The 26,935-nt window shown below is 60.7% G+C and overlaps 1 protein-coding gene across 4 annotated transcripts in view; it reads left to right on the top strand.

The window, feature by feature from the left end:
• Positions 1–26,935, top strand: part of MAD1L1 (mitotic arrest deficient 1 like 1) — a 151,432-nt gene that overhangs the window by 28,911 nt on the left and 95,586 nt on the right. For 3 of the 4 annotated variants that reach the window (XM_090288696.1, XM_090288693.1, XM_090288695.1), the window contains one exon: positions 3,112–3,198. The exons of the other annotated variant lie outside the window; for it this stretch is intronic. In XM_090288696.1, coding sequence (XP_090144822.1) covers positions 3,112–3,198 — 87 coding nt within the window. The remainder of the gene's footprint in view (positions 1–3,111; positions 3,199–26,935) is intronic. 4 annotated transcript variants of the gene reach the window in all.

Here is a 26,935-nt window from a genome sequence, read left to right on the forward strand (position 1 = left end):
GTCGTTACATAACTTAATTAAATGCTACAGAAGCTGATGGAAAGTAAGTGCGGGAGGAAGCAGTGTTTCTGTGAGAACCAAGTTCAGTGCTTTCGAAAGTCTCAAAGGGAAATTGCCGGAAGATTGCTGTTGAATAAAAAACTGGCTGTAGAAGATGGGGAGAGAAAGTCGTAATGTTTTAAAGAAACCGAGCTAAAATCACGCATAATGTTTCGTGGTTTATGCGAAAGATATAAGATGAAACTCAAGTTAGGGGACTCATAAAAGTTTGGGGAATGGTTGGTTTGTAATATTTTAAGTTAAAATGTTTGATGTATAAACGTTTTATTTCCTGCTTCAGCCAACTTTTGGGATCAGTTACTAGCCTTGATTATGCTACGTTGGAAGCCTTTGACTAGTATGCATTTGCCCCGTTTGTAACGTGAGTTATTCTTATTGTAACATGCAGTGCGCCACCATGGAGGACTGACCCGTGATTGTGTTGCTGTGAACGGTTCTAGGTGGACTTTTATGCGTTGACTCCTTGTGAAATAATTGTTTTGTTCTTAGAGAATGTTTGTATGGCACTTGAGTCTGCACTGTAAGTTTGTAATGTTAAGCTTTAAAAAATTATTTTCTGAATAGGTATTACATTTCCTCGGTACAAATAGTAAAGCTTTTTAAAAAGGTGTAGTGACAGGTCTCCCACCGCCTCTGACAGAAGCCCCAGGTTTGCTCTGGTTGACTCTCCTGGGCGTTGGTGCGCACGGGGAAGCCAGCGCAGTTGTACCTGCTTCCTCTCCGTCTCCTCTGCAGAGACAGCGGCGTGGCGCGCTCCCATGAAGGGGCCATTTCCCGTCCCACACAGACACCCTGCGTGCGTGGGGCTGCGCTTATCCGACCAGCAGCGCAGAGGTGCCGGCCGGCTGCTGTCCTGGGAGGCGCCACGGCTCGTGTCTGCTTGGGGCGTTGCTGGGAGCCTGCTGCAGTGCCAGGGTCCCAGGTCACGGACAGGGAAGAAGCGGGGCAGGCCCACAGGGGGCATGGGGCGTGCGTTCTGGCTGATGCAGAGAGCGCGCAGCTGTTAACGAGCAAATGGGTGAACCAGATAGTGTCAGAGATGCGGTACGTGCTGCGAGGGAAACCAGCGCGGGGCCGAGGGGCGGATTGGGGTGAGGGAGGGAGGTGCTGGGCAGACCCCGGCGCACACTCGGGGGGCCCTGGCGCAGAGGCCTGGGGGAGCTGATGAGGGGACAGGCCGGAGAGGCCGGGCGGGTCCGCGAGGAGAGCTGGGCCGAGGCCCCGAGCCGGGTGTGAGCCCAGGTGGCCAGCCGGCCTCGGCCTCACGGGCTCTGACTGGGCGTTGGGATGGGACGCTCTGAAGACTGACAACAGAGGCGTGTGCTCTGAGCTCCACTGTGAAGTGTTCGCTGTGGGTGCATGTGGTGAGCAGGTTCCTGGAGGGAAGTACGGCCTCGGGGGGCTGGTCAGGAGGCCGTCGTGCGGGTCCAGGGTGGGGGCGGCCTGGGTTCTGGTGTCCTGGTGAGCTGGCGCGGCCGAGCTGCGGGAGGGTCTGGTTGGAGGCCGGGTCTGACAGGGTTGCTGGCAGATTCAAGCGGGTGTGGGGGAAGCTCTGGGAATGTGTTAGCTCTTGCCTGGACCCCGGCGGGCAGGGCAGTGGCTGCGTCTCCTGGGGGGGTGGGCAACGGGGGGGCAGGCTTTGGAGGGTGCACAGGAGTGCGGTGTTGGGTGTGTGAGTTCCAGGTCCGGCTTAGAGGGGGTGTCGAGCAGCAGACGATGACTCTGGAACTCAGAGTCCGGGGTCCTGCGCGCGTGCGGCTTGTGTTTGAAGCTGGGGACCCTCATGGCTGCATACGGCCCCGGGTTAGGTGGGAGGTCCTCCAGATGTAGAGGCCAGCGGAGGAGATGAGAAGGAAGCCAGGTCCAGCGCGTCCTGGGAGTGACCAGGAAAGCGGGGGGGACAGAGCCGTCACTGAGATGCTGCAAGGAACCCTGTGTCGTTGAGGCCGACCCCCTGGACCTGGCTGTTGCTGTCTCGTTCATCTTAGAAACCGGAGTTCTGGATGTCATCTTCTAGACCCCTCAAAACAGGCACTTCGGCTTCAGCAAGAGTCCTGGCCTCTGCTGTTAGTAGCCTCCAAATAGCTGCTGCCAGGCCTGGAACTGCCTTTCCCCCAAAATACCCCCGTGGGCCGGCTCCCCCGGGCCCTCGCCGTTGTGCGCGCAGCTGAGACTGAGCCAAAATGCAGCTGCAGAGGGAACAAAGAGGCTTCTTCCCCTTTCGAAGCCCACCAGTTAGCGTTGAAAGGCTCTGCAGCTGAAGCCAGAGTTTTGAACAGCAGATGTCACAGCTTGGGCTGCAGTGGGAACTGTCACTCTCCTGTCACCTCTGAGTTGGAGGGTCCTGCGGCCTCTGAAGGCCTCCTGCTTGTTGGCCGTGCGTGTTTCAGGCGGGTGGAGATCTTCCTGCGGGAGTGCCTGCGCTGTGCGGGGCTGTGAGGGTCCCGCAGCCCCCGGGGCCCCTTGGTACACATCCCTGAGGGACTCTGCCCACACGTGGGGGCGGGAGGGCTCTTCCTGCCGGCTGGAGGGGGTTGCCTCTGGTCCTCGCTTCCATGGGAGGTGAAGGCTGCAGCTGTTCACTGACGTCCGCACCTGGCGCTCCCAGCAGGAGGGGCAGCGGCTGTGGCTCCCGCCCGAAGTGCCTACCAGTCCCCTGTCCAGGGCCCCCTGGCGGGCCCCCGTCCTTCCCAGAGCTGGGAGCAGGGACTGAGACGGCTGCCCTGGTGCGGCTTTACAGCGCCACACTGCCCCTGCGGGCGCTGGTGCCGCTTCCGCGGGGCTGGAAGGCGAGGGTGACGGGGACACTGAAGAGCCCCGAGCTGGCCCTCGTGCCGGGTTCGGTGGGTGTCTCTGCTCTCCAGACAGCACTTCTCAGCCCCTGCGTGGCGGCCCTGTTCCCCCAGGTGGAACAGCACCGAGGCTTCTACAAGTCATGTACCGACGGCACGGAGGCCATGGCGGGTCGTGGCGTGACGTGGGCCGGGGGAGAGGGCGGTACCTGCTGTGCTCCCAGGGCCACAGTGCTGAGTGTGTGTCCTTGACCCGCAGGGCCCCGGAGGACCTCTCCAGGTTCATCGTGGAGCTGCAGCAGCGGGAGCTGGCCCTGAAGGACAGGAACAGCTCCATCACCAGCAGGTGGGTCCGGCGGCAGCGCAGGCGGGTCGCTGGGTATGGGCCCTGGCGCAGCCCAGGAACAGCGGTGCACACGCCACTGTCTGGTCAGCCTGGGCGGGCCCCCCGTCTGACCCGGGGGCCGTGAGGCTCAGCTCAGGTGGCATGGCATGCCAGTCACCACTGCCTTCCTGGGGGGCACCTCGTCTCTGCGGTGATGTGGGCTCTGGTGGGGAAGGGTGGCCTGGGGTCCAGCGCCTGTGCGTGTGTGGCCTTGGGCACGCAGGAAGGTCCCAGAGCCTCACGGGGCCTCCAGGATGCCGCCTTGGCTGCGGGCGGCCTGCAGCTTTCAAGCGTGGGGTGGGCTTCCTTCTTGAGCAGCTGGTCCAGAGGCGGGGGCTGTGGGCAGCCCTCTCCTCCCAACACCCCACGCACATGTGTCCCCGGCACCCCATCCCCTGCCTCTGACACTGCTGGTCCTCACACTGACTTCTGAGTCAGCGCTGACCCATGCGGCTGGCCCAGCTTGGACTCCGATCGCAAGTGTCAGGTCCCTAGGTCACCCACACTTCTGAGTACAGATTCAGGGGTTCCCTCTTCCTCTATCACATTTAATAATCTCCTCAGACCCCTCATAGAACCCAGGGGAGGGCGCTGCGCACGGTCACTGGTGGGCTCCAGGGGCTGCAGCGCAGAGCAGCAGGTGGGAGAGGCTGGGCTGGGTGTGGGGGCGGGCCCGCGGGCTCCTGGGCCACGCCCCCCCCGCCTGGCCTTGTGGGGTTCACAGGCTTTACGCGCGTCCTGCTTGCTCAGGTCTCTGGCTCCTCTCCCCTCCCTGCCGGGGAGCGTGGAGCTGCCTGGGGGCCCACCCAGAGCCACCTGATAGCATGAAGTCAGGTGTGGGTGAAAGGGTGACAGAAGATGTTCCTGGGCCCTGGGAAGTCCCCAGGGTGTCAGGAGCTCTTCCAGAAATGGCACAGACCAAACGCAGCTGTCCCCCTTCATCCTTCAGGAGGTGTTCCGAGTGGGGCCCTGAAACCCGGGTGGGCTGAGCTGCAGAGCTACCGTGTTCTGTACGTGCAGGCCTGTGATAAAGCTTAATTTATGAGTCAGGCACAGTGAGAGAGGAAGTAACAAATAATGAAACAGCGCAGGGGTGGCAACGCATGGTCGTGAAAGTTAAGTAAAATTAGGGTCACTTGAACACAGGCAGTTTGACCCTGCGACAGGGTCATCTCGGTCTCCCCAGCGGCCCGTCAGGCCCCAGCAGGCGGGCGCCATCAGTAGTGAATGGGGGGGAGGGGCACTGGTGCTTCCGTCCTTCTCTGTGCAGTGTGTCATTCACCCACGCCTGCCAGCCACCCGCCCTCCATCCGCGTTATGTCCTGTGTGCCGGACGTGGCAGCCATGGAGGTGGCTGAGGCAGCCCCTCGGTTCCCTGACGGCTGGCCTGGCGCCCACCCCGGCTCCTGCCAGTGTGGTGTCCTGAGCAGGCGGACGATGGTGGTGGTGGTGGGACGCCTGCTCTCAGCAGTGCTGGTTTCTCCTGAACCAGTGCTGCTCGGGGCTGGGCAGGCCCTGGGGACGGGCTCGGCGAATGCGCTTGCGCACACACATGCACATGCTCACACATGCACGTGCACACACACACGCACACGCGCGCACACACACGAGTGCACGCTCACTCACCGCTGTGGGAGAAGGAGGAAGCATAAGGCCATTTGTTTGGGGGCAGAGATGTTATGTTCTGGCTAGAAAGTCGCCAGAAAATGTTTCTTAGAAGAAGTGCCTCTTCAGTCAGGCATGGCCAGGATAGCGGGGGACAGCAGAAGCAGAGGCACGGAGGACCCGGGGGCGGGTGCCTGCGAGAGGGTGGCGCTCGCTCCAGCGTGTGCACCCTGCCGGCCCGCGGCTGGCGCGTGTCTGTCCGCGGAAGGACGCCCTCGGCTGTGGTCTCCTCGGCCCCGCGGCGGCCGCTGCTCCTGTCCCTGACTGACGCTCTGGCGGGCGTGCCGTGTGTCTGCTGGGGTGCGGGATGCCTCGCTGCCCGAGGCAGATGGGTGACCTGCGGCAGGATGCGAGTCTGCCGGGGCGCCGGCTCTGCCCAGGGTTGGGCTCCCTGCAGGGGCTTCGCGTACCTGCCTGTGGACGAGGGGGTCACGAGTGTCTGCCTCCTCAGGCTGTGGTCGCGCAGCCCTGAGCCCGGGCCCCGGCCCAGCAGCTGCGGCTCGCTCTTAGTCCGGTCTGTTCCGTAGAAGCTGCAGGAGGGCGCGCAGGATCCAGTGGGCTTGCCGCCCGCGCCTGGGGCCTGGCACACGCGTGCTGGCACAGGCTTCTCCGGAAGTCAGGGTTTGTCTCCCTCCCTCCTTGGTGACACGGGGACCTGCAGCTGATGCCCCGGAGCTCTCTTGAGGGGACACGGGGAAGCAGGCTTTCTGAGTGAGGTCCGCGTGCGGTGGCGGGGCTGAGCCGGCAGGCCTGCGTCGTCCTGTCTGGGCCCACACAGAGCTGCTGCGCGCCCACGGGGTCCTGCAGCCGGGGCCCCTGGCCGCCTGCCCCAGTGTACCCTCCACGCGGGTTCTCACACTTGCTTCCTTCTTGCTTGGACATTAGGCTGGAAAAGGGAAGCCAGCAGCCCGGTGGCCGCGGTGGCCGCGCGGAGGGACCCTGGGCCTCGCTGGGCCGTCTGTCGGGCCTGCAGTGCCGCCCTCGGACGTGAGATGGCGCCGGAGCCCTTGCGGCCACTGCTGCTCAGCCCTCAGCTCCTCCTCCGTGGCCTCCCAGGGGAGCGCTGTCCCCAAGCCTGTAAATTTGGTGGGCAGTAGAGAGCAGCAGGGTGGGGTGTGGGGGAAGGCATGAGGACCGTGATTGAGGGAACGGGCGAGTGGCTGCTTTGCCAGAGGCTTCCCTGGGAATTGCTGTCTCTTCCCTTCCCCCCTCCTCGCCTCAGGCAGTGGTTTATGGCTCCCCCAGAAACCCTCCCAGCACGGCCCCCACACCTACCGCTTCGGGTGGGCATAGACCTTCCACACCGTGTGGCCCTGGGACCTGTTTGAGTCGCTCTCGTTTTCTAGACTAACTGTCTGGCTTTCGTCCCTGAGACAAAGTCCCTGTCACCACTAAGAGAGAATCCAGGCCCCCTGGGGCTCAGTGCAAAGTCTGGGCTCAGCATCCGCACCTGGCAGTGCCTGTGCGGTCACCGGGGTGGTGTCGATGGGCAGATGGGCATGGGGAGCCCTTCCCGGGCCGGGGGTGTGTCCCGTGAAGACAGCAACTGGTGGCTCCGGCGCTTCTCCCTGGCTCGTGTGGAGTGGAAATAAGACGCGAGTGGACAGACGTCTCTACCCCTGGCACTTGGGTGTTTTTATTTCCAAAGGTAACCTCACAGTGCGGCGTCCGCGGTAGGGTGGGGACTCAGTCGGGACTCGGTCGGCTCTCCGCCGTGTGGTTTCCCCAGGACTGTCTGGATGGCCACTCAGCACCGCCCTTGTCCAGTTCCCTGACCTGAGGACCCCGTGTTGACCCTCAGATGTGGGCTCTGGCTCAGTGTGCCTGGAGCAGGGACGGAGGGTGTGCATCTCCAGCAGGCTCCCAGGTGACGCTGCTGGTCCGGGATCCCCGTGTGAACAGTAGGAAACCAGCCCCTCTGTTGGCCTCACTCCCCGGAGGGCGGGCGCAGGGTCCTCGCTGAGAGGACTGGCTTTGCGTCGGGGGTACAGGCCTCGCGGTGTCGAGGCCTCGCTCCGGTGCACACGCTCCTGGCACTGTGGCCCTGGAGGGGCCTGTGTGGCCCAGCACAGCCCTGCCACTGCCAGCTTCCAGCTGAGGGCTGTGGCTGATACCTGGGCCCTTCGCTGCATGGGCAGACCAGGAAGTTCCAGGCCTCTGCATGGGACTGTGCCCCTGACCCAGCACCTGTCCCTGCGCTTGATGCTCTGGAGCCTGCTGGCCTGCTGTCACCTGGGGACACAGCGCATCCCTGCTGGGCTCTCTCGGCCCTGGCCGGGCACAGAGGGACTCGGCTCTCCCTCCTGTGCCCAGGGAGGGCAGGTGGCCCGGGTCTGAGGTGGCGCTGGTAGGGACACTAGATTGGTCCCAGTGGCTCTGGAGGTGGCAGCAGGCAGGCTCCCTGGACTAGCCTCCGAGGGGCAAGGGCCAGCAGCAGGCTGAGCTCCTCGGACTCACTACAGCACCCCCAGCTCCTCCACCTGCAGCTCCCGGGGTCTCTTTCCAGCACAACAAGCTGCCATTAATATTTCACACCCAGACTGGTTTCCTGCATGTTTTGCATTTCCATATTTAAAGCGGCATCTGCATATTCATAGGCCTTGTAAATAAGGTTTATTGTTAAGGGATGTGGAAGTGGGTAAAATCGAAACTCCCCCTTTTATTCAGGCACTGGAAAAAACTCATTCCCCAAATGACACCGGTTTCTAAGCAGTTAGTTCTGTGGCAGTTGCTCTAGGAAAATTGCTGCGGAAGCCAGCGTGTTCCAGGGCTCATTAGCCGTCCCCTTGTTCCCTCAGCGTGTGGACACTGGGCAGGGGACCCAGTCTGCATCTGGTCTGGAGCCTGTCACTCTTCTGGGCTTCTCCTGGCTGGGACCCTGACACCTACCGTGCCCTGGGGACACGTCCCCATTCCCCTCCTGGTGGCAGATCTGAGGTGAACAAGACTGGCTCTGGAGGTGGCTGGGCTTTTACCCAGGTCTGCCAGGTGGCTTCTTATGGGTGACTCCAGGCTGTCCCTGGGGGTTGGCTGGACTCGCTTCCCTCCCTTCTTACTGTATCAGAAGGGTTGGTCACTAGGCCGCCGCCCCCTCTGCGGTCCTGCACGTGTGGTGGCCCGGTGCCAGGAGAGAGCCCACCTCCAGCCAGACAGCAGCTGTGGGGCCGCAGGGTATGGGTCCTGAGCCCGGCACAGCTCACTTCAGTCTCGGCCACGTGACCGAGGAGCCTGGACCACTTGCTCCTGCGCGGGGGAGCAGCTCTGTCTGGGCTGGGCCTCTGCGAACTCCTTCCACACAGGCGAGGGTGCAGACATGTCAAGGGGCCAGAGATTCGGAGACCAGCCATAGGATTCTTTCACTGTGGCCTTCATTTGGCAAGAAACACTCAGGGCTTCTTCACTTGTGTGTGTGTCCAAACGTTAAGGGCGTCTAGGTTCTGACACCGCCGTGGCCCCATGTCCGACAAGTCAGGCCTCTCTCCTTGATGACGCTTAAGCTCCCTGACGACTTCGTGTGAACTTCAGAAGCCCTGGGCCAGGGAGCCCCTGCTTGGCTGTGAGCCCAGTGCTGCTGGCGGTGGGCAGTGCACCTGCGGCTCCCGACACACGCGTGCAGGAGGCAGCGCTCAGCCAGTCTCGGGACCCTGCCCTGCCCCGTTGTCAGCATCTACACCGCGGGCGGCTCCCTCCCTCGGTGGCCCCCGCCCCATAGCCCAGCAGCTGCCGGGGACGTGGGGCAGAGCTGAGGTGGCAGAGCCTCTTCTCTGGGGACTCGGGCCCGTGGCCTCAGTGTCTGTTGAGCGCCTTCCGCCCAGGTCAGCTTGTGTGAGGACAGGGCTCCGGAGGCCTCTCTTGGCAGCAGGGTTCGCCGTGGCTGGGGCGACTCGGTCCTGAAAAGCTGGAGAAGACAGTATGGGAACGAAGAAGCGCCTGTGGGTCATCCGCCCTAACCCTTGCACTCACGCTGTACGAGAGGCACTCGTTCCTCCTCTGACAGCCAGGGGCTCCCCGCGGTCACGCGGTTTCTTCCTGTTGGCGTCTGGACGCGAACTTGATGTGTCTGTCTCCAAACCCGTGGCCCCCGCCCCAGGCACTTGCTGGGGCCGCTTTGTCCCCCTGTTGAAGCAGGCGTTGCTCCTGAGTGTCGTGCAGGCCCCCTTCCGACCCTTCCTAGTACGAGGCAAGAAAGGCCGCTCAGCTGCCTGTGCAGCACGAGCAGCTCTGGTGTCTGTGGCTGGGCAGGCCGTGGGCCGGCACCGAGCCCTGCTGACTCGGAGTGTCCCGCTGCAGCAGGCGTTCTGGGGGGGACGGGGTCTGCTCCCTGCCCAGGGGAGCTTTCCTTCTGCTGGGAAGCTGAAGTCCCAGGGCGACCTTGGCCATGCTTCCCAAACGCTGGTGAGTGCAAGTGCCCAGCTGGAGGAAGACATGCTGGAAATGCCGGTTCTTGGGACTTCTCTCCAGAGACATGAACTCAGGGCTCTGCCGAATACATTTTACATCTTTATTTTTATTTTATTTATTTATTTTTAAGGTTTTATTTATGTATTTTTAGAGAGAGGGGAAGGGAGGGAGAAAGAGAGGAAGAAAAACATCACTGTATAGTTGCTTCTCGCAGGTGTTCGCAACTGGGGACCTGACCTGCAACCCAGGCCTGTGCCCTGACTGGGAATTGAACTAGCGACCCTTCGGTTCACAGGCCAGCGCTCAGTCCTCTGAGCCACACCAGCCAGGGTGCCTCTTTACTAGCACACGTCTCACTTGTGTTCATAAAAGCACACACGTTATCATTATGAGATGATGGATGAGAATTCAGCACAGTGTTGATGGCAAACCACTTAAATGCGTTCAACATTCTCAGGACTCTCTACACTAAAAGTTTATGGAAAATAAAGAGCTTTTGTTTGCATGGTTCATAGCAATCAATATTCACAGCTTTTGAAAATTAAAACAAAAATTAAAAAAAACTATTTACAATTATATTTATGATTTCATTAAAAAGAACTAATTACTTTTTAATATAAAATGTATTTATGAAAAATATATTTTCCATCCTGGCCAGGCGAGTCAGTGGGTGGAGCATCATCGCATACACCAAAAAGTTGTGGGTTCGATCGCCAGTGAGGGCATGGGTCTGGGTTGTGTGTTTGTTCCCAGTCTGGTTGTGGGCAGGAGGCAACCGATTGTTATTTTTCTCTCAAATAACTAAATATAGCCTTGGTTGAGGATTAAGAAGGTACAGTGGGAAGAATGACATTGTTTTACGTTTTCCAAATCTCCTTCATGTCTGTGTCACAGAAGACAGCTGATTCTCACACCTGCCTCTGCATTCAGTCCTGTGATGCACTCTTCTGCTTGGAGAAAGTCTGGCCTCACACCGATCTGTAGTTGGAAGGAGGACCTGGCAGGTCCCCAATGAACCCCCTTGACCTCCAGCACCAAGCAGCTCCTCACAGCACAGCTGGTGCCCAGAGCGCCGCTCGGTGCGGACGGAGGGTGTGTGAGTGCGTGCTAGCTGGTCTTTGACACCTTCTGTCGCTGGTCTCGCACTTTTGGTGGTATCTCTTTGAGCTCCTGATTTGTGTTTAGAGGGCACTTTGTAGTGTTTCTCCACTTGACATTCAAGGACTCCAGTCTTTAAACATCTGGGAAGATGGCCCGAGTTTTGGTTTTCCTTGGGAAGGGTTATGCATGTCTCAGAAAAAAGGCCTGTCTTGTCACCTGTTGGGGGAGATTGACGGTGGGCGTCTCCGTTTTCATCAGCAGGACTGAATCCCTGCACACGTTCTTGTTCTAGAGGATCAGCGTGGGAGGTAGGCTGGGCTCTGGTGGGCTGAGGACCAGGACAGCCGCAAGACGCTCTCTGCAGGGCAGTGGGCCCTGTGCTTTTAGGGTCCAAGGAGAGTCCTCCATGACAGGAGACGGTGCCTCCCGGAGACCTGTACACCTGCTGGGCTCACTCGGCGCTGCGGTGGCTGGTGCCGTTGAAATGGGCAGGTTCTTCTTATTGTGGTAGAGAAGCTGACTTCTTGTTGTGAAATGTTTCCATCTGTCAGCCAACTAAGAAACTTAGATGCTTTCCTGCCAAGACCAGGAACAAGTCAAGGATGTTCAATTTAATGTCCTGGAAGTTACAGCTATTGCAATAAGACAAGAAAAGGAAGTAAAATGTATTCAGTGGGAAGGAAGAAATAAAGCTCTTTGTTTACAGATGACATGATTGCCTACGTAGAAAACCCCAGAGAATTAACCAAAAGACTCATGGAACTAATGAGGGATTATAGCAAGGTTGTAGGACCCAAGGTTAATGTGTACAAGTCTATTGGTTGCCTGTGTTACCCGCAATGAACAGTTGGAGTTTGAAATTAAGAACACAATACCATTTGCATTAGCGTGCCCCAAAGTTCCCCCAAACAAACCTAAGTAAAAAATACTTAAGTATAAATCTAAAAAAATATGTTCAAGAGTTACATGAGGGAAAATACAGAGCTCTGATGAAAGAAGTCAAAGACGCTCTAAATAAATGCTGAGATGTTCCATGTGTTGGAGAGGAAGACATGTCCGTTCTTACCTTGATCTGTAGACTCAGTGCCCTCCCAAGCCCCCGTCAGTTGCATTGTGGTTCCCGGCAAACTGATTTGAAGTGTGTATGGAACAGATACTGAGGGAGAAGAACAGAGTTGAGGACTGGCATTATCTGACGTTAAGACTTGGTGTAAAGCTATACCGACCGGGATGGTGCAGTGTTGGTGACCGAACAGACAGATCCCTGGACCAGAACAGCAAGCCCCGTAAACAGAGGCAGCTGGCCACTGACAGAGTGGCAGAGGCGACGCCATGGGCCAGTGACAGTCTTTCCCACAAATGGTGCTGGAGCAACTGGTCCTCCACGTGCCAAGTAAAATAAACAAGCCTAGACATGTTTTCTGTAAGAATCAATTCAAAGTGGATAGCAGACCGAGATGTGAAAGACGCGCAGCCGTAGGTGGCAGAAGGTGGCCGGAGCAGACGAGCTGGCCATCGCTTTTGCAATGACTGTTCAGATGCAGCATCGAAAGCACAGTCTACAAAAGAAGTTGATAAGCTGGACTTCATTAAAATGATAAACCTTTGCTCTGTGAGAGAACGAAAAGGCAGAGTATGAGCTGGGAGGAAATACTTGCAACGTCTGTTAAAGGACTGGTATCCAAACTATAAAGAACTCTCAAAATTCAGCACTAAGAAAACAACTAAAAATTTAAAAGCATGCAAAAAAACTGGACAGACAACCCACCAAGGAAGACATACGGGCGCCACACGGCATCTGAGGAGATGCTCCTCATTGTCACCAGGGAAATGCAAACGACCAGTAACGAGACGCCACCGCACACCTGTCAGAGCGGCCAGAGTCCAGAGCACGGATGGTGGCTGGTGCTGGGGGACAGACCTTTACCACAGGATCCACTGATTACATTCCCTGATATTTACCCAAAAGATGTGAAGACTCATGTCCTCACAGAAACCTGTACACAGATGTTTCCTTCGGCCTTATTTGTGATCGCTGAAACTTGGAAATCACCCAGACGCCTTTCAGCAGGTGATGGGCAAATAAACTGTGGTCTGCCGGATGGTGGAATACTATGCAGTACTGAAAAAGAACGGGCCGCCAGCCATGAAAAGACATGGAGGGACCGCAAAGGCTTATGACTTGGTGATGGAAGGCCGTGTGACCAGGCTGTATGCTGTGTGATTCCAACTCTGTGACGTTCTGAAAAGGCAAACGTGTGGCGATGTGTCAATATCGGTTCATCCGTGCAGCAGAGGTCCCACCCACGCTGATGCAGGCTGTTAATAACAGGTTTGGGGGTATATGGGGCTCCACAGCTTCAGCTCGGTTTTCTGTACACCTAACACTGTTCTGAGAAACAAGCGGATGCACGGAAGACAGGCCTAGAGAAGGAGCTCTCCTAGTGGTCGGAGTCCTGGGGCAGCGCAGGCGGCTGTGCCTGGCTTCCCTGCAGCAGGGGGACGGAGAGCAGGCTGCCAGTAGCCAGCCGCCCCGGTCTGTGCTGTCGTGTGGGTGCACTTCCTCCTGGCCCCTCACAGGCCCTTGCCCTGGCAGCGTAGCAGGTGTACGTGGCCAGCCCCTCAGGCTCATTGGGGTGGGGCTCTCCTGGGAATGCTCATTACCGTGTGGTGGGGGGCAGCTGCGGAGGTGAGGGGAGAGGGTGTCAGCACAGGAAGCCGCTGAGGAGGACGGGGCTGCGGACATGCCTGGGCTGCCCAGCTGGCCTCTGGACGTGAGCTAAGCACAGTCCCCGGGGACAGTGCCCTGCAGGGGAGGAGAGATGGTACTCTGAATTTTAAATTGGTTTAAACTCCCCTTGATTGAGCAGTCTCGACTGCTCCTTTCTGCTCCTGTTGGATGTTCAGTATTCTCTCATTTTCATGCTCTGCTAATTTTATTGTCTTTCCATATTTTCTTGCCATAAATGTAACAGATTTTATTGTGTTTAAACCATTTGTAATAAAGCTGCTCATGAAAGCCAGAGAAACGGGGTTCTGCCTTGCCAGCCCCCGAGCACGCGACCCCCCGTGTCGAAGCACTTGGGCCAGGACCACCTTGGAGCCTTCCTGAAACGCCCCTCACGCTGGGCCCGCAGTGGCTGCTGTGGGCCTGGCCCGCTGGGGGGACCCAGCCGGAGCCCGTAACCGGTCTCCCCTCAGAAGCTCGCTGAGCAGTGGGAGCGGCAGGACCACCTGCACAGAGTTACATTCCTGGGGGTGGGGAGGGCGACTTGCTGCGGGTCAGGCCTGGTGGCCCCGGTAGTGGGGTCCCGGCTCCTCGTCCCATGTTCTGTGCATGCACAGAGTCGCCTCTCACTCCCGTGCCCTGGGGTAGCTCCAGCGTCTCCCAGTTCTGTCCTCTTAGCCGCCCGTGAAGGACCGTGTGTATGTGCGGGGAGGCCACCCTGCGTGAGGCTGGATGGGCAGAAGCAGCCCAGAGCATGGCGCCTGCTTTGTGAGGGCCCCTCCACAGGTCAGCTCTGCCTCCCAGGGACACGTCATGCAGGAGGCTTGCTCCACGGATGTTCGGTGGCAGTTTTATGATTAATTTGATACCCTTTTTTTTTTTTTTTTTTGTACTTTACTCCCTAATCTACCTTCACCGCCATCACGCAGCACCCTCAGAAGCTAGTTTCTGTGTGTGCGTGTGGCCCCAGGCCTGCGTCCTCGGGGTGCCCCGGCTCCACAGTGCAGGCCACCTGACAGGCCAGACCTGCTGCTGGTGTGAGATTTCAGTGCTCCTGGTCTGTGTTCAGCCCTTCCCAAAGGTCCTGGGCCCTGCAGGCTAGTTGGGAGCAGTGTCCTTATGCAGCGCGAGGGACAGCAGGGGACAGGCAGGGCCTGGGGTGTCCCGATGTAGACTCGAGAGTCAGTGTCCGCAGAGCCCCCACATGCCAGCCTCTGCCGACGGCGCAGACACCAGCACCCTGGCTTGTCCGACAGGTGCAGATGTCTGCTGCGGGGAGAGGGCCATGGTGCCCGGCAACAGCGGGGGTCAGCAGAGGGCAGTGTGTCTGGTGGGTGGGCTGGGGGCCCGGTGTTGGGGTCTCGCTCTGCGGCGGGGCTGGGCCGGTGTGCTGACCTGGGAGGCTGCTTTGATAGGGAGGGCCAGTCGGAGGTGGCACCTGCTCTGCTGTCAGATGCCCTGGGCTCACCTCACAGCTTCTGTCCTCCTCTGGGGGTCCTGGTCCTCAGACAAGGCCGTGGAGACAGGACCCAGGGAGGCTGGCTGTGTGGACCACCTTGTTTGTGTGCGTGGGAATCACGGTTGCTGCTTCGTGGGCGGCTGGGCGAGCAGCAGCAGCCCTGCTGTGCATCCGCTCTGCCTGCCTTCCTCCTGTCGGGGCGCCAAGCAGGCCCACAGGGCCCCGGAGGCGTGGGGGGCCGTGCCGTGCTCCTCCCCGGGCAGAGGACGTGCACCAGGCATCGTGTTCTGGAGCTCTGTTCACGGCATGGCCCGGCGCGGCGCGGCGCCCTGGCACGGGCAGGCAGTGAGTGGGTGTTGACGGGAAGCAGCACACAGCTGTCCTGCAGGGAGAAACCTTTTATTTTTCCCCCCTTGTTAAATACAGGCGGGTTTCTAGAATCAGATCGGGCCCTCCTCCAGTGGCAGGTGACCCTGTGTGCCCGGGCCCCCACGCCAGCCGCTGTCTGCCGCTGGCCCGGCCCTGCGAGTGCCTGCATCTCCCCCAGCTCTGCCCCCTCCTGCCGGGCCTGCCACTGAGAGGCCGCCACTTGGGTCAGCCGTGCGGCCAAATCCCTGCTGGCTCTGAACCTGGAAGGAAGACGAAAGGGCTGTCTGCCTGCAGATCCACTTTTGCCATCTGCAGGGGCTGCCCTCTGGAAGCAGGGGGTGTGGGTGACTGTGTCACGTCTGCTCCGGCCACACGTCAGTGCAGACCGCGCCCCTTTCTCCACCTGGATCCTGACCCTGGGGAGCAGCAGGCCCGAGGGAGGCGTGGCTGAGATTGTGGGTGTCGCGGTCCCACGGTGTCTGTCTCCTTCCTTACCCCCGGCCCGATAAGCAGAACCCGGGATGGCTGCCGAGGGGAAGGGAGCGTCACCTTCTGGGGTGACAGTGGCCGCTCTGCCCAGGTGCGGAGAGCAGGTCCAGGCTGGCTGCTGCCAGTACTCAGGGTGCAGTGCCTGGCCGGTGGCCCCGGGAGTCGAGTGGCCACAGCCGGGTGGGGGTTGCGGCTGCAGGTCACACCCCGAGTCCTCCCCGTGGCAGAGGTTAGCGGTGTGTTATCGTTCTCAGCTCTTCCACGGCTGAGGGTGACCTGAGAGCCCGGGAAGGCTCTCTCCTGAGGACTCCGTGTTATGTGGCTCCGTTCCCGAGTCGCCAGCGTCCACGCCGGTTGGCAGAGTTGCTCTTGCCGGTCTTTTCTCGCCAGCCCCTTCACCCTGCTCTGGCTTTCTGGGAGCGCTTTCCTGGTGCGCAGATGGTCGGGTGAACATTGAGCTGCCTCGGTCCTTGATGGCAGCGGGGCCTCTCCACCTCCCCACCCTGAGCCTGGAGAGTGGCCTGTGTCGCGTTCCAGACAGCAACCTGGACCCCGGGATGGGCGGAGTTAAGCAGTGCCATTTGGACAGGTGCGCTGGGCTGCTGGGTGCAGGAGGCGGCCGAGCCGGCCGGTGGCTGATGCAGCTTAGTCACAGAGGGGAGAAGTCATTGGTCCGGGAGCAGAGGCCTGTGGAGTAGAGGCATCCTGAATAGTCACGGAAGTTCGGGCTTCTGCAGCAGCGCCCAGACAGAGCGCAAGCAGTGGCCGGGCGCCGGCTCTTCGGCCCAAAGCCGAGGTTGGGTTGACTGAATTGAAGCAGCCTTAGACATTCTTGGTGCTGGCGACGGTGATGAAAACCCATACAGTGTGGCTCTGTGGTTCCCAGTGTGAGCACTATCTGTGGGGCAGGGGGCTTGCGCGGACCCAGCACCCCCAGACAGTGCTGTCCCCAGTGAGCCTCCTTCACGGCCCCGCTCCGTGACATTGGCACCGCCCCGGGGTGGGGCAGGCCTTGGTGGCCGTGCCCTGGTGGACAGAGGTGGCCCTGCTAGCCCATTCTCCTTCACATGCTCCTCAGCAGGCAGTGCTGCTGCCGGCCACCTCCCTCAGGAGACCCTGTGGGCATGTCACCCCCACCCACACTGGTGCCGGACCCTGAACACCTCCCTGGGGTGTGCACCCCTGCCCGGTGCCCTCTGCTCTCCCCCGTGAGCTGTGTGTGCCTTCACACTGCCGCTGCAGGGCCCCGTCCAAGATGTGTGTGAGCGGGACAGCTCCCTGCCGGGCTCCCCGCCTCCTGCTGCCCTCAGCAGCCCTGCTTCCTTCCTGCCCCTGCCTGTCTGGTGACCTGGGCGGGGCCTGGAGCTGGCAGGGAGGGATTTCCCCACGGCCCCCGGTCACTGCTCCTTCTGCCCTGGCAGGAACTCCTTCCCAAGGGAAGTGGCCCAGGGACTGGCTGATGGCCACCAGCTTGTCTCAGAGACAGAACCACAGTGTCAGCAGCCACAGGGACCGAAGGCTGGGTGCTAATTGGCCGCTTCTTGGAAGCTGAGTGCTGGCTTGCTTTCAAAGAGATGCTTTGAGCTGACTTCTCAGGTAGTCTGTATTCCTGAGGGTTAAGGCTGGACAGATGTCAGGGCTGTTCTTGATACGATCTCCTTAGTTTATTTTAAGAGCTGCCAGTAAAGCGCCCGGCAGGCCATCGGGTGGAAACCGGGCGGGCGCCCCTGCGGCCTCCCTCGTGTCTGGGGGGCTCACGCGCTCCATGTCTGGGCTTCTGAAGACGCGGTCGGTCGTCTTCTCTGTGGGACGCCAGAGCCTCGCTCCACCTCCTCACCAGCCAGCAGGGGCTCGCAGACTGGTCCCTCGGCTGGTTCACTGGGATGCCAAGACCTAGTCCGTACCCGGGGGGTACTTTTAGGTCTGTGCCGAAATCTCGCCCTGAAGATAGAGCATCTGAGCCATCCCCGGGATTCCTGGGACGCCCCGGGGGACCCCAGGGGCCGGTGGATGCTGTGAAGGCCTCTCACAGGGAAGCCCGGGCGTGGCTGGGTCCGTGCCCACACTGGCCTGCCCCTGGCTGTCCTGGCTCCCAGCTCTGACGTCCAGGGCCCCTGTGACAGCTGCCTCACTCGCTGGGACTCGGCCTCCAGCCCTGCTCCAATGTGCGCCGCTCCCTCTCCGCACCCCTGCCTCTTCCTGCCTCGCTTTCCCGCCCTGGCGGCCCTGTGGTCCCACGGGGTTTTCTAAGAAGGTGGCCTTGTCTTACTCTCCAGCCTGCACCTCCAGGGCTGGCAGAGCTTCTGGGGTCTGGACCTGGGCCCGTAGCCCGGCTTTGGCGTCCGCCGACCACAGGACCCTCGTGTTGCACTTGACCTCTCGGTTGGCTCCCTCCCCTTGAGAGGCGGGGAGAAACCTTTTATTTTTTCCGCCCTCTTTAAGTACAGGCGGGGGTCTTAGGTTGTTGGAGGGCTCGGGGATCCCAGACTGCCAGCTCGCTTTTTCCTGTGGTCACTGTCACATCGCACTTCTCCCGGGGCCTCCGGCGGTCCAGCCTGTGCCCTCAATCATCTTCCGAGGTTCTGGCTGCTCCTCCTCCACTTCTGTTCTCCTGACAAACTCCAGGGAACGGCCCATAAGACTCTGCCTCTCGTCCCAGGTGGCCTGGGCGCTGCCCCACCTCCCAGGGCAGCAGAGCTCCCAGGCCCTTCTCCCGAGGGCCTTGTGCCTGGCAAGCATGGCGCTCCTCATGTGCAGGAGGGGGTGCCCTGCTCTGTGCACTTGGCTCATTCCGGGGTCTTCAGAGCACTCGCCCATGTGGCGCTTTGGAGGGGCAGGCCTGCTCCTCTCCATGCTATGCCTGCAGCTGGGTCAGGGGGGTGGGTTCTCCAGCTGCTGTCCCAGGGCCTGCCAGGCATGACCTTGGGGTCCCCAGGCCCATGCTTCAGTGGGAGCCGTAGTCTGGCCCGTTGGCTGCTTCATGGCAGGACATCAGGGGGTGTGTTACCATGAGCCTCTGTGGGACTGACCCAGGTCACCTCGCTGGCTCAGTCCTCACCTGTTTCCCTGTCACGTCCTCACTGGCTCCAATAGAGTTTCATCTGGTTTCTGATGGCTTTTTGGGTGAGGTGACTGGCGCAGGGTCCCTCTGAGTGACTACCCTGGTGGGGACTGGTGTGTGCGTGGCTGGTGGCCACACGGTGTCCTTTGGCCTGGGAGCTGGAGCGGCCACGGGAGGAGGCAGCGAGCAAGTACCCGGAGACAAGGCTGAGCCCAGCTGGTGGTGCAGGGCAGCAGTGAGCCTGTGGGCACTGCCGAGGGGCGGGGGGCCCGGTCCTGAGCAGCCCCGCTGGCGGCGTCCTTGTCCTAGTGGGTTGGGGTGCCCTGTGAAAGCTGGGGCTCCCGCAGCATCTGTCTGGGCAGCGTGGAGTCTTCTGGGCTCTGGGCGGTGAGTCTGTGCTCCCAGCCCAGAGAAGGTGGCCCATGGCCTCGGCTGCCTCTGAGGTTTCTAGTCTGCAGGCCGGGCTGCCATCCCCCCACCCCCGACCCCCAGTCCCCAGCATCAGCTCGGACCTCGGCACCCGTCTGGGCCTTAATGGAGGGCCAGGCAGGGGCCCTGGCTTTCTTAAAGGAACTAAAAAGCTTTTTCCAGAGAAACAAAGGGTGCCGACTAATTGGTGACTTCATTTATTTATTTCTGGGCCTGCATGGTAAACAGCTTTGCTTCTCGGCTCAGCGGGAACAGATTGGAAGCGCTGGCCTGATTGATTCCTCACCTGCAGGGTTGCACGACTGGAGGGAATCTATCGATTCAGTGCCTCCTGCCAAACCCACTCTGAAACAGGCTTAATTGCCTCAAGACCAGCTCCCTGGCACCAAGCATTGGATTGTTGCTGTCACTCAGCTCCGGCTGCAGCCGCCCTGCGCGTGAAGTCTCTCGGCGCGTCCTGGAGGGAGCCAGGCTCCTGCGGGCCCCGCTTCGTCTCTGGCCCAGAAAACATGCAGGACCGCTGTGTGGGTGAAGGGGGCAGTTTTTTGGTTCTAGGGAAGGAAGCCCAGCCGTAACCAATATGAGCAAACACAGAGTATGTCTGCTCGGGGTGGCTGGGAAGTCGGTGTTGACCTCGCTCACGGACAGAAGCAGGGCGAGACCAGCGCCTCCTGCGGCTGCGCCCCCCCCTGCCTGGGTTCACTTGCCTGCAGGCTCTCCCTGCACCGGCCAGCTGGCTGCTGCCGGCCTGGAGCCTCTGTCCTCATTCAGTGCCTGCGGATGGGGATGGGGCGTCATGACTGTTGTCTTGTTTTATGAGCTCATCCCCTGTGGCCAGGATGTGATGGACAGACAGTGTCAGGGACGGAACAGGGACCCTGCACGGAGGTGAGGTGCTGCAGTCTGCGGGCCTGCGTGGCGCTCTGTCCCGACCTTCACAGCTGTAACTGCAGTGGCTCTCAGCATCTTTGCTGGTGCGAGGCTGGGCTTCCCCGGAGCTCGGGGGTGGGGTGCACTCTCAGTGCCCCGGAACGGCCTTCACCCTCAAGGGCTGGCCTCTGCCTTGCTGTGCGTCAGTGCCTGCCCTGTGGGTCCGGGACGCGTGGTTAGGTTTTAAACGACAGCAATCAGATAGCTGGAAGATGGGACCCGCACTGTTTTGAGATGCGAGATGCAGGGCATGCCCTGCGCGGACAGGTCTTAGGTGGACAGCTGTTACGTAGGTGCACACCTGCGCCCCCTGCACCCGTCAGGACTGAGGGCCTTCGCACCCCCCGAAGGTCCTCTGGGGGGTGCCTCGGGCGTCTGCCAGGCGCCAGAGGACCACGGCGCCTCTGATGGGGGCTGCACCTCACAGCGTCTCCCGGCTGGACCGTGTGCCCCTGCCACGCCCCCATCTCTGTGCTGGGTGAGCAGGGAAGGCCCTTCACAAACTGGGGCGTCCTTGTCCACACTCCAGCCTGGCAGAGGCCCCCACTTCCTTCCTGCGGGTCAGGCGCCTGTGCTTCCAGGAGGCGTGGTTTGAGGCTGAGCTCCCGCCGAGTCCCCACCCTCCCTTTTTACAGCGCGCACTCCTGTTGGCACCGCAGTCATGTTCTGTCCCACAGACGCTGTGGCTGGTGCTGTGGGGACGAGCTCTGGGAGACCAGCTCCCGGCACGGAGGCAGCTCCCGAGACTCGGCCGTGCGTACGGCGCAGCCAGCCATGCCGAGGGGTGGCACGCAGGCCCCAGCGTGCAGGAGGACTGGGTTTGGGGCCTGGGTGCCCGGCCGGCACTGCAGGCCTCTCCCCCCAGGCTCAGAGGCGGGGTCTCTGTCTCAGGGACGACTCAGCCCCTGACTGTGCTGGCTCTGAGCACTGGCGGCCACCGTCTGTCCTCTGAAAGGGCTCCCGCCAGTGCAGACAGCCTGGGGCCAAGGTGGGGCTGCTGCCGGGAGTGCTGGCTTTACCTTTAGCCTAGCAGTCATGGAGGGTGTCCAGGGTGTGTGGTGTGTGCAACGCTCCATGCTATGACGGTGTGACTTGGCGTGACACATAGGACACGCTGTTGGGGTGAGAGCAGATCAGTAGGGGGACGTGGTCCTGGGGTCCCGCTGTGGGACTGGCAGCGTGGTGCTGCGTGTGGGTAGGCCCTTGCCCAGGCTGCCTCTCACGTCTCCCGCCCCTTGTCCTTCCATTGCCTGCGACGTCCAGCTTCTGTGTGTGGGCTGACCTCGGGCCTGTGCCCTTTCCTCCAGGTCGGAGGGCCCGAGGGAGCTGTAGGCTGGGCCAAGTGCAGCAGGGCACAGGCCATGGGCCAAACAGCCACCGGGAGTGGCATCTTCCCGCTGTCCCCCTGTTAAGAGGATGCGCGCCCGGGGTCGGGATCGGGGGAGGGAAGCTCTTGTCTTGCCTGGTTCAGGACGGGGCAGACGGGCCAGCCGGCCAAGGAGCACACGGCGTCTGGCCTGGGACAGAGGGCGTGGACTTGGAAGTCACCGTTCCTTTTGGGTTGGTGATGGAGACCTGGACGGACGGAAGGGAACGGGGAACGGGAAAAGAAGCTCGAGGACTTGGCGAGCTTTGTTTCGGGGAGAGTGTACCTATTCCTCTGGGAGACGCGAACGGAACATGCTTTCTTGTGGGCGAGCGCCCTGACGGCTGCCTGGGCTGCCGTCTCGGGACAGAAAGGGTCCGTGTTCGTCAGCGGCGCCCCTTGGGGAGCCCTAGCGTGTGGTCGTTGTCTGAAACGATGTGTCCTTCCACACCATGAGCTTTATTTGTGACAGAGGAGAGGTGTTTGAGACCAAACCAGTGCCTCGTTGCAGATGGAGAAGAGGAGCTTCCTGTCCACATGGCCAAGTAACTTGGGGACCTGTACCCCCGTCAGGGAGGGCAGAGGGGTCCCTGGTGCGCCGTGACATCAGGAGGAAGCTCCTTGTTGGCCGTATTAGTGGGACTAGACCACCCCGTGAGAGGAGGCAAAGGGATGCCGCTCCCTGACTCAGGAAGCCCTGGGAGTCTGGATGCTGGACTGTGGGAATGGGGCAGTCAGTCGTGGGTGTTCATCACAGGCGGGCCTGCTGTGTGCGTGGTCTGGAGGCTGATGGAGGTTTTGGGAGTAGTTGAGGCACTGTTTTCCGGGGATGGGCAGGCATTGGCCTTGGTCGGTGCGCAGGGTCGGTGAGGGAAGCCTTAGAAGGAGGCCTGTGGTTTAATGTGCAGAGGCTGCTGTTGCTTCCGAGCCCAGAGTGGGCTGCCTCGTGGACTTGGAACGGTGCAGCCTCGTGGCCCTCGCTGTCCTGCAGCCCCTGGGCTCCGATGGCCCGCTCAGCCCCTTCGTCGCTGCCCCGACTGGCGTGGTGGAGCGGAAGGCGATTGCCATCGCTCACTGCAGGACTTGGTTGTGTTCAGAAAGTACCCAAGTGGGTGCAGAGGAGTAATTACTGTACCCTGTAAGATATGAATCTTAATTCCTAAATTACATATTTAGCAGATGGTCCAGAATAGTACTTGTAACGGCAACATTTAATTAGTGAGTTTAAAAATGTATATTATTGGAACGCTCTCCATGGGTTTTATTTAGAGGTTTCTAAATATAGCGCTATAAACACACAGAAGTGTGCAGACTCGGGGCCCACACCGCCGCAGTGAGCTCTGCACCAGCTCCCGTGGTCACCGGAGGCGGCTGCGGGGCAGGCGGCGTGTGTCCTGTGCAGGGCCAGGACCCACGTGGCTGAGGCTGTCAGGCTGCCCCGGCCCCTTGTCCTCGGGCCTCCTTGGCTCCTGCATCCTGACACTCACAGCCCCTGGGACTGACTCCCCTCCACACCAGGGGGGCCGAGGTGGGGCACGTTCACAGAGACCCTCCTCTGCTCCCAGCGCTGGGCGCCTCCAGGGGCCCTGTGGGCAGCTCAGCCGAGGTGTCCACGTGGCAGAGAAGGAGACAGGTGTGGGCACGCTGTGCGCCCGTCTGGTGCCCGCGGGCCTGCGGCGGTTCTGGGACAGAGCTCGGGTAGCGCCTTCGAGAATCTGGCCAAGGTAGCGTGGGAGGTGATGGAGCCCAGGGGTGGGCCTGTCCTCCACGGGACTGGGCGGTCCAGCTGTCCTCCGGCCCTAAGTGCCCCCTTGGTGGTGCCTCCTGGTCGGTCCTGGTGTCCCTGTGCGTCCCCAGTGGCTGGGGTAGACCCAAGCCATTGAAGGAGGGATGGCATTTGCTTGGGCCGCTTTCCTGGAGACCACGGGTCCCCTTCTGGCAGTGTGCCCCTGCGTCTGCGCCCCAGGAGAAGGTGCTGAGCAGGCGGTTCTCCCGCGGAGCGCCTTTGCTGGTCTGCTCTGAAGGCAGGAAAGTCTCTCGCCCCTCAGTAGAGAGAGCCGAGCCGGCCCCACCTGCCAGCCTCTGGGTCTCTCCGGAAGGCAGGCCTTCCTGGGCACCAGTGTTTGCAGAGGGCGGCTTTGTTCAGGCCCTTTCTGGGCTCCTGTGTTCAGACAAAGAGCTTTTCAGACCTAAACACAGATGTTCATTTGAAAATGAAAAATCAAATTAGGCGGAAGCAGCCTTTGAAAGTTAATGCCCCATAGCAAGTAAAACAAAGGGGGAAAACACTGTGTGTGAATTCACTTAAATAACTTTTTATTTTAAATAAAGTTTTAAACTAAAAAGTGTCATTTGGAAGCCGCTCCCCTTCTCTCTGCTCCGAGGGAACATCTGTGCGCATTCTGCGCCGTGAATGGCGAGAATTAGGGGACGTGGGAGTGCTCTTTTCCTGTAATTGCACCTTGCCCGCTTCTGGCACAATGCAGGCCTGAAGCACCAATTACGTCTGGACGTGGCTGCGGAGCCTGAGGGGACGCAGCGGACGCGGTCCCCGGGACTGCCGGGACAGAGCCCCGCGTGGTTCATGGAAGCATTGTCCTGGAGCACCTAACGAAAATCTCCAGCGCTCGCTTTTATTTTAAAATGGTCCGTTCTGGGTACTTGCGAGCCCCTGCGTGGGGCCAGCTTGTCTCCGCTGCACCAGGTGAGTCGTGCAGGCCACCTGGGGCGGACCTGGCGTTCTGTGGTGCCGGCCTTGGGTGTTGTACGTGGCTGCAGCCTGAAGACCCCGGTTACCAGCGACCGGGGCCCAGACACTGTGCCCAGGATGCTGGCTCCAGGTCTGTGGCGGCAGCCGAGACCTTGGAACTTCTGACCAGCCTCCTCTCTCTGCCCATTTGTCCCCCTTCGCTGGCAGCCGACTGGCTCACGTACCTGGGGTGCGGGCTGTAGGGGGCAGAGCCTGCCTGTGTGTCTTTGGACGGGATGCCTGGAACACCCGAGGCCCGCACCACAGAACTCCAGGTCCGCTCCTCAGTGTCCCCACCTCACGAACATGGCTGGCAGCACCGCCCCTGGAGGTGACACGGGACTCAGGGTGGGGACACTTTCCAGTGTGGACGTCTGGGATCTGTGAAACCCGTCTCCTTGTCCCTCCGGAGTCCGCTGTATGGCTTTTGCATCTTAAACATGTTTGTCGAGGGGCAGGGTCTGCAGGAGCCCGTGTGGGGGCGGGAGGCCAGGGTTAGCTGCCCTGGTGGGGGTGGCTTAGTGAGCCAGCACCTCCACGCATGGGAGGAGGACGGACAGGCGTGTTCGGGGACCGCAGTGTCTCAGGGCAGCCAGATTTCCTCCTCCCTCCCTGCGGTCCCTCCTGTTTATATTTTCACGCCGGAGCACGTCCTTTGAGCATTAGTTACCGTGTGCCGTCCACTCAGGCAGCAGAACAGACACACCTGGTCTTGCTGAGTGTGCCACCCAGCGAGGAGCCACACCCTGAGCCCGCACGGCCCATGGGGGACCCTTAGATGGAGGGGAGGTTCTGGGATGGCCTCCCTAGGAAGAGGGGAGGCTGAAGCACAAGCGGGAGTTATGCATCTGTGGGGGCCTCCACGCGGAGGGAGCACGTGGGCAGAGGGAACGTGGCACAGCCAAGGGCTGGCCTGTGTGACGGGGTCTGGAGGCACGAGGCTGTCCTCAGGTCGTGGGCTGATGTCCTGAGCGGGGCAGGGACGCCTGCAGAGCCCGTTCCAGTCGCTGACCTTCTGTTCCCGAAGGAGCAGGGGGTGCTGCCTTGGTTGTGGACTTCAGGGGTGTCTGGAATGAAAGTGTAGGTGGTGTTGGTGATCATGGTGATGGTGATGGTGGTGGTGATGGTTGTGATGGTGGTGATGGTTGTGATGGTGATATTGGTGATGATGGTGGTATTGGGGGTTGGCGATGGTGGTGGGTTCAACAACTGGGCCTGGTATCTGCTGAGACCCTCTCATGCACCTCGCTGCAGCCTTCTGTGGCAGGTACCCCTCCCTCCTGTGGGACAGAAGGGGGTCTGATTTCCCCGCCCACATCCAGCAGCCTCAAGGCTCCAGGTGAGGAGGTCTTCCTGACTCGGGGGCCTCTGTGCTCCGCGCTGGGTCGCGGGGCTCCTCCTCCCTCCTCCGAGTGTCTGGTGAAGATCCGTGAGCACGCGCGGCGCTGTGCCGGCTCGGGCGCCGTGGTGCCTATGCGTGAAGAGCACACAGCCCCGGGATGAGTGCGTGGGGAGCTGCTCCTGTGGGCGGGCTGAGGGAGAGGCGGCTGCAGCCTCCGGGGTGGAGGTTCCCTCTGAGCAGCGCCGCCTGCCTTGTGCCTGACGTCGTGGGCAAGGGGTCTCCCCTGGGTGGCAGGTTCCTGTAGGGGACAGGCAATAATCAAAGCCGCTGCCCTTGGCAGAAGTGCCAGTTCCTTGGGACAAAGGATTATAAATCTTTTCCAACTGAAGGAGCAAATATCGGAGGGTTGGAAGGCGGAGTTGAAAACAAGTTGGCAGCACTGCCCACCTTTTGCTGACGGGGAAAGTGGTTAATGAGGTGATTTTTCTCCTCCTGTGACACGTGCAAATGAGGTTCTGCTAATAACTGAGCTGTTGCATAAATGATAAAATTTTAACACCAATGTCAACTTACTAGACGAGCCCGGAGAAGGGAGGTGAGCTCGGGGGCAGGGGCCAGGCCTCCGTAAGCCCCTGGGGCTCACCAGCCCCACCTTCGCACCCCTCCTGGGCCGGGGGGTTACTTAGGAGGATGGTACCACAGGAGGAGTGGCCAAGGGGAGGGTACACAGGCAGCCGGGACCTGATGTGCAGGCCGGCTTGGCTCCGGGTGCTCAGGGCCTGGGTGCTGCTCAGGACCGGTTTCTGAGCACCTGCCCGGTGGGCCGGCGGGGTGGGGGTGCTGGGAGCCTGTGTCAGGAGTGCACGAGCGGCCCGCCGGGCTCCGCTGGGCAGGTCAGAGCCGGATGGCAGCCCTGCAAAAGGCCAGGTGACTTGGATCGTTTATCACCTTCCAGGAAGCAGGCTTCCGTTCTCAGAAGTGCCTGGCTGTGACGTCCCTTTGAATCTCCGATTCCTGCCAAGAAGCTGGAATCCACAAAGCCGCTCGTCCCTCTCACAGACTCTCGGGAGTAAACAGGAACTCAGACCTTAGTCCGGGGGGCTTTGTTGGCCATGCTCCCTGTCCCCTCCAGCCGTGAGCAGGGGCAGTGGGGCGCCGCTGACCGTGGGGAAGCTGCGTGCGCCCGTCCCCAGCCTGCTCAGCTGTCACTCGGGGTTTGCTTTACTCTTCGTCCCAGTCTGCCAGCAGGTGGTGACTGAGCACTTCGTCCCCGGACTGGGGTGGGCTGCATGTGGCTGCAGGTAAGGTGCGGGAGAAGCCCTCCGTGTCGGAGCCCCTGGCCCGTAGGAGGCAGTGTTGGTGCTCATGCCAGTGCTGGCTCCGTGGGGTTCCTTGCAGTGAGCTGCCAGTTGGCTTGGGGTGCTCACGTGGCCAGCGTGGGCCCCCAGGGGCTGCTTCTCTGCAGACCCTGTAGTGCGTGCCTGGCCTGTCGTGTGACAGGGTTTGGGGGCTGAGGCAGGGAGGCCCTCTGGCAGGTTTCCAGGCCTCAGACGCCCCCGCCTCCCAGGTTCTCTTCCACCCGCAGCGCCGGCCTGGCCTCTGGGTGGCG

The sequence above is a fragment of the Furipterus horrens genome, unplaced genomic scaffold, assembly GCF_987537825.1.
Source record: "Furipterus horrens unplaced genomic scaffold, mFurHor1.1.pri manual_scaffold_10, whole genome shotgun sequence".
NCBI lineage: Eukaryota > Metazoa > Chordata > Mammalia > Chiroptera > Furipteridae > Furipterus > Furipterus horrens.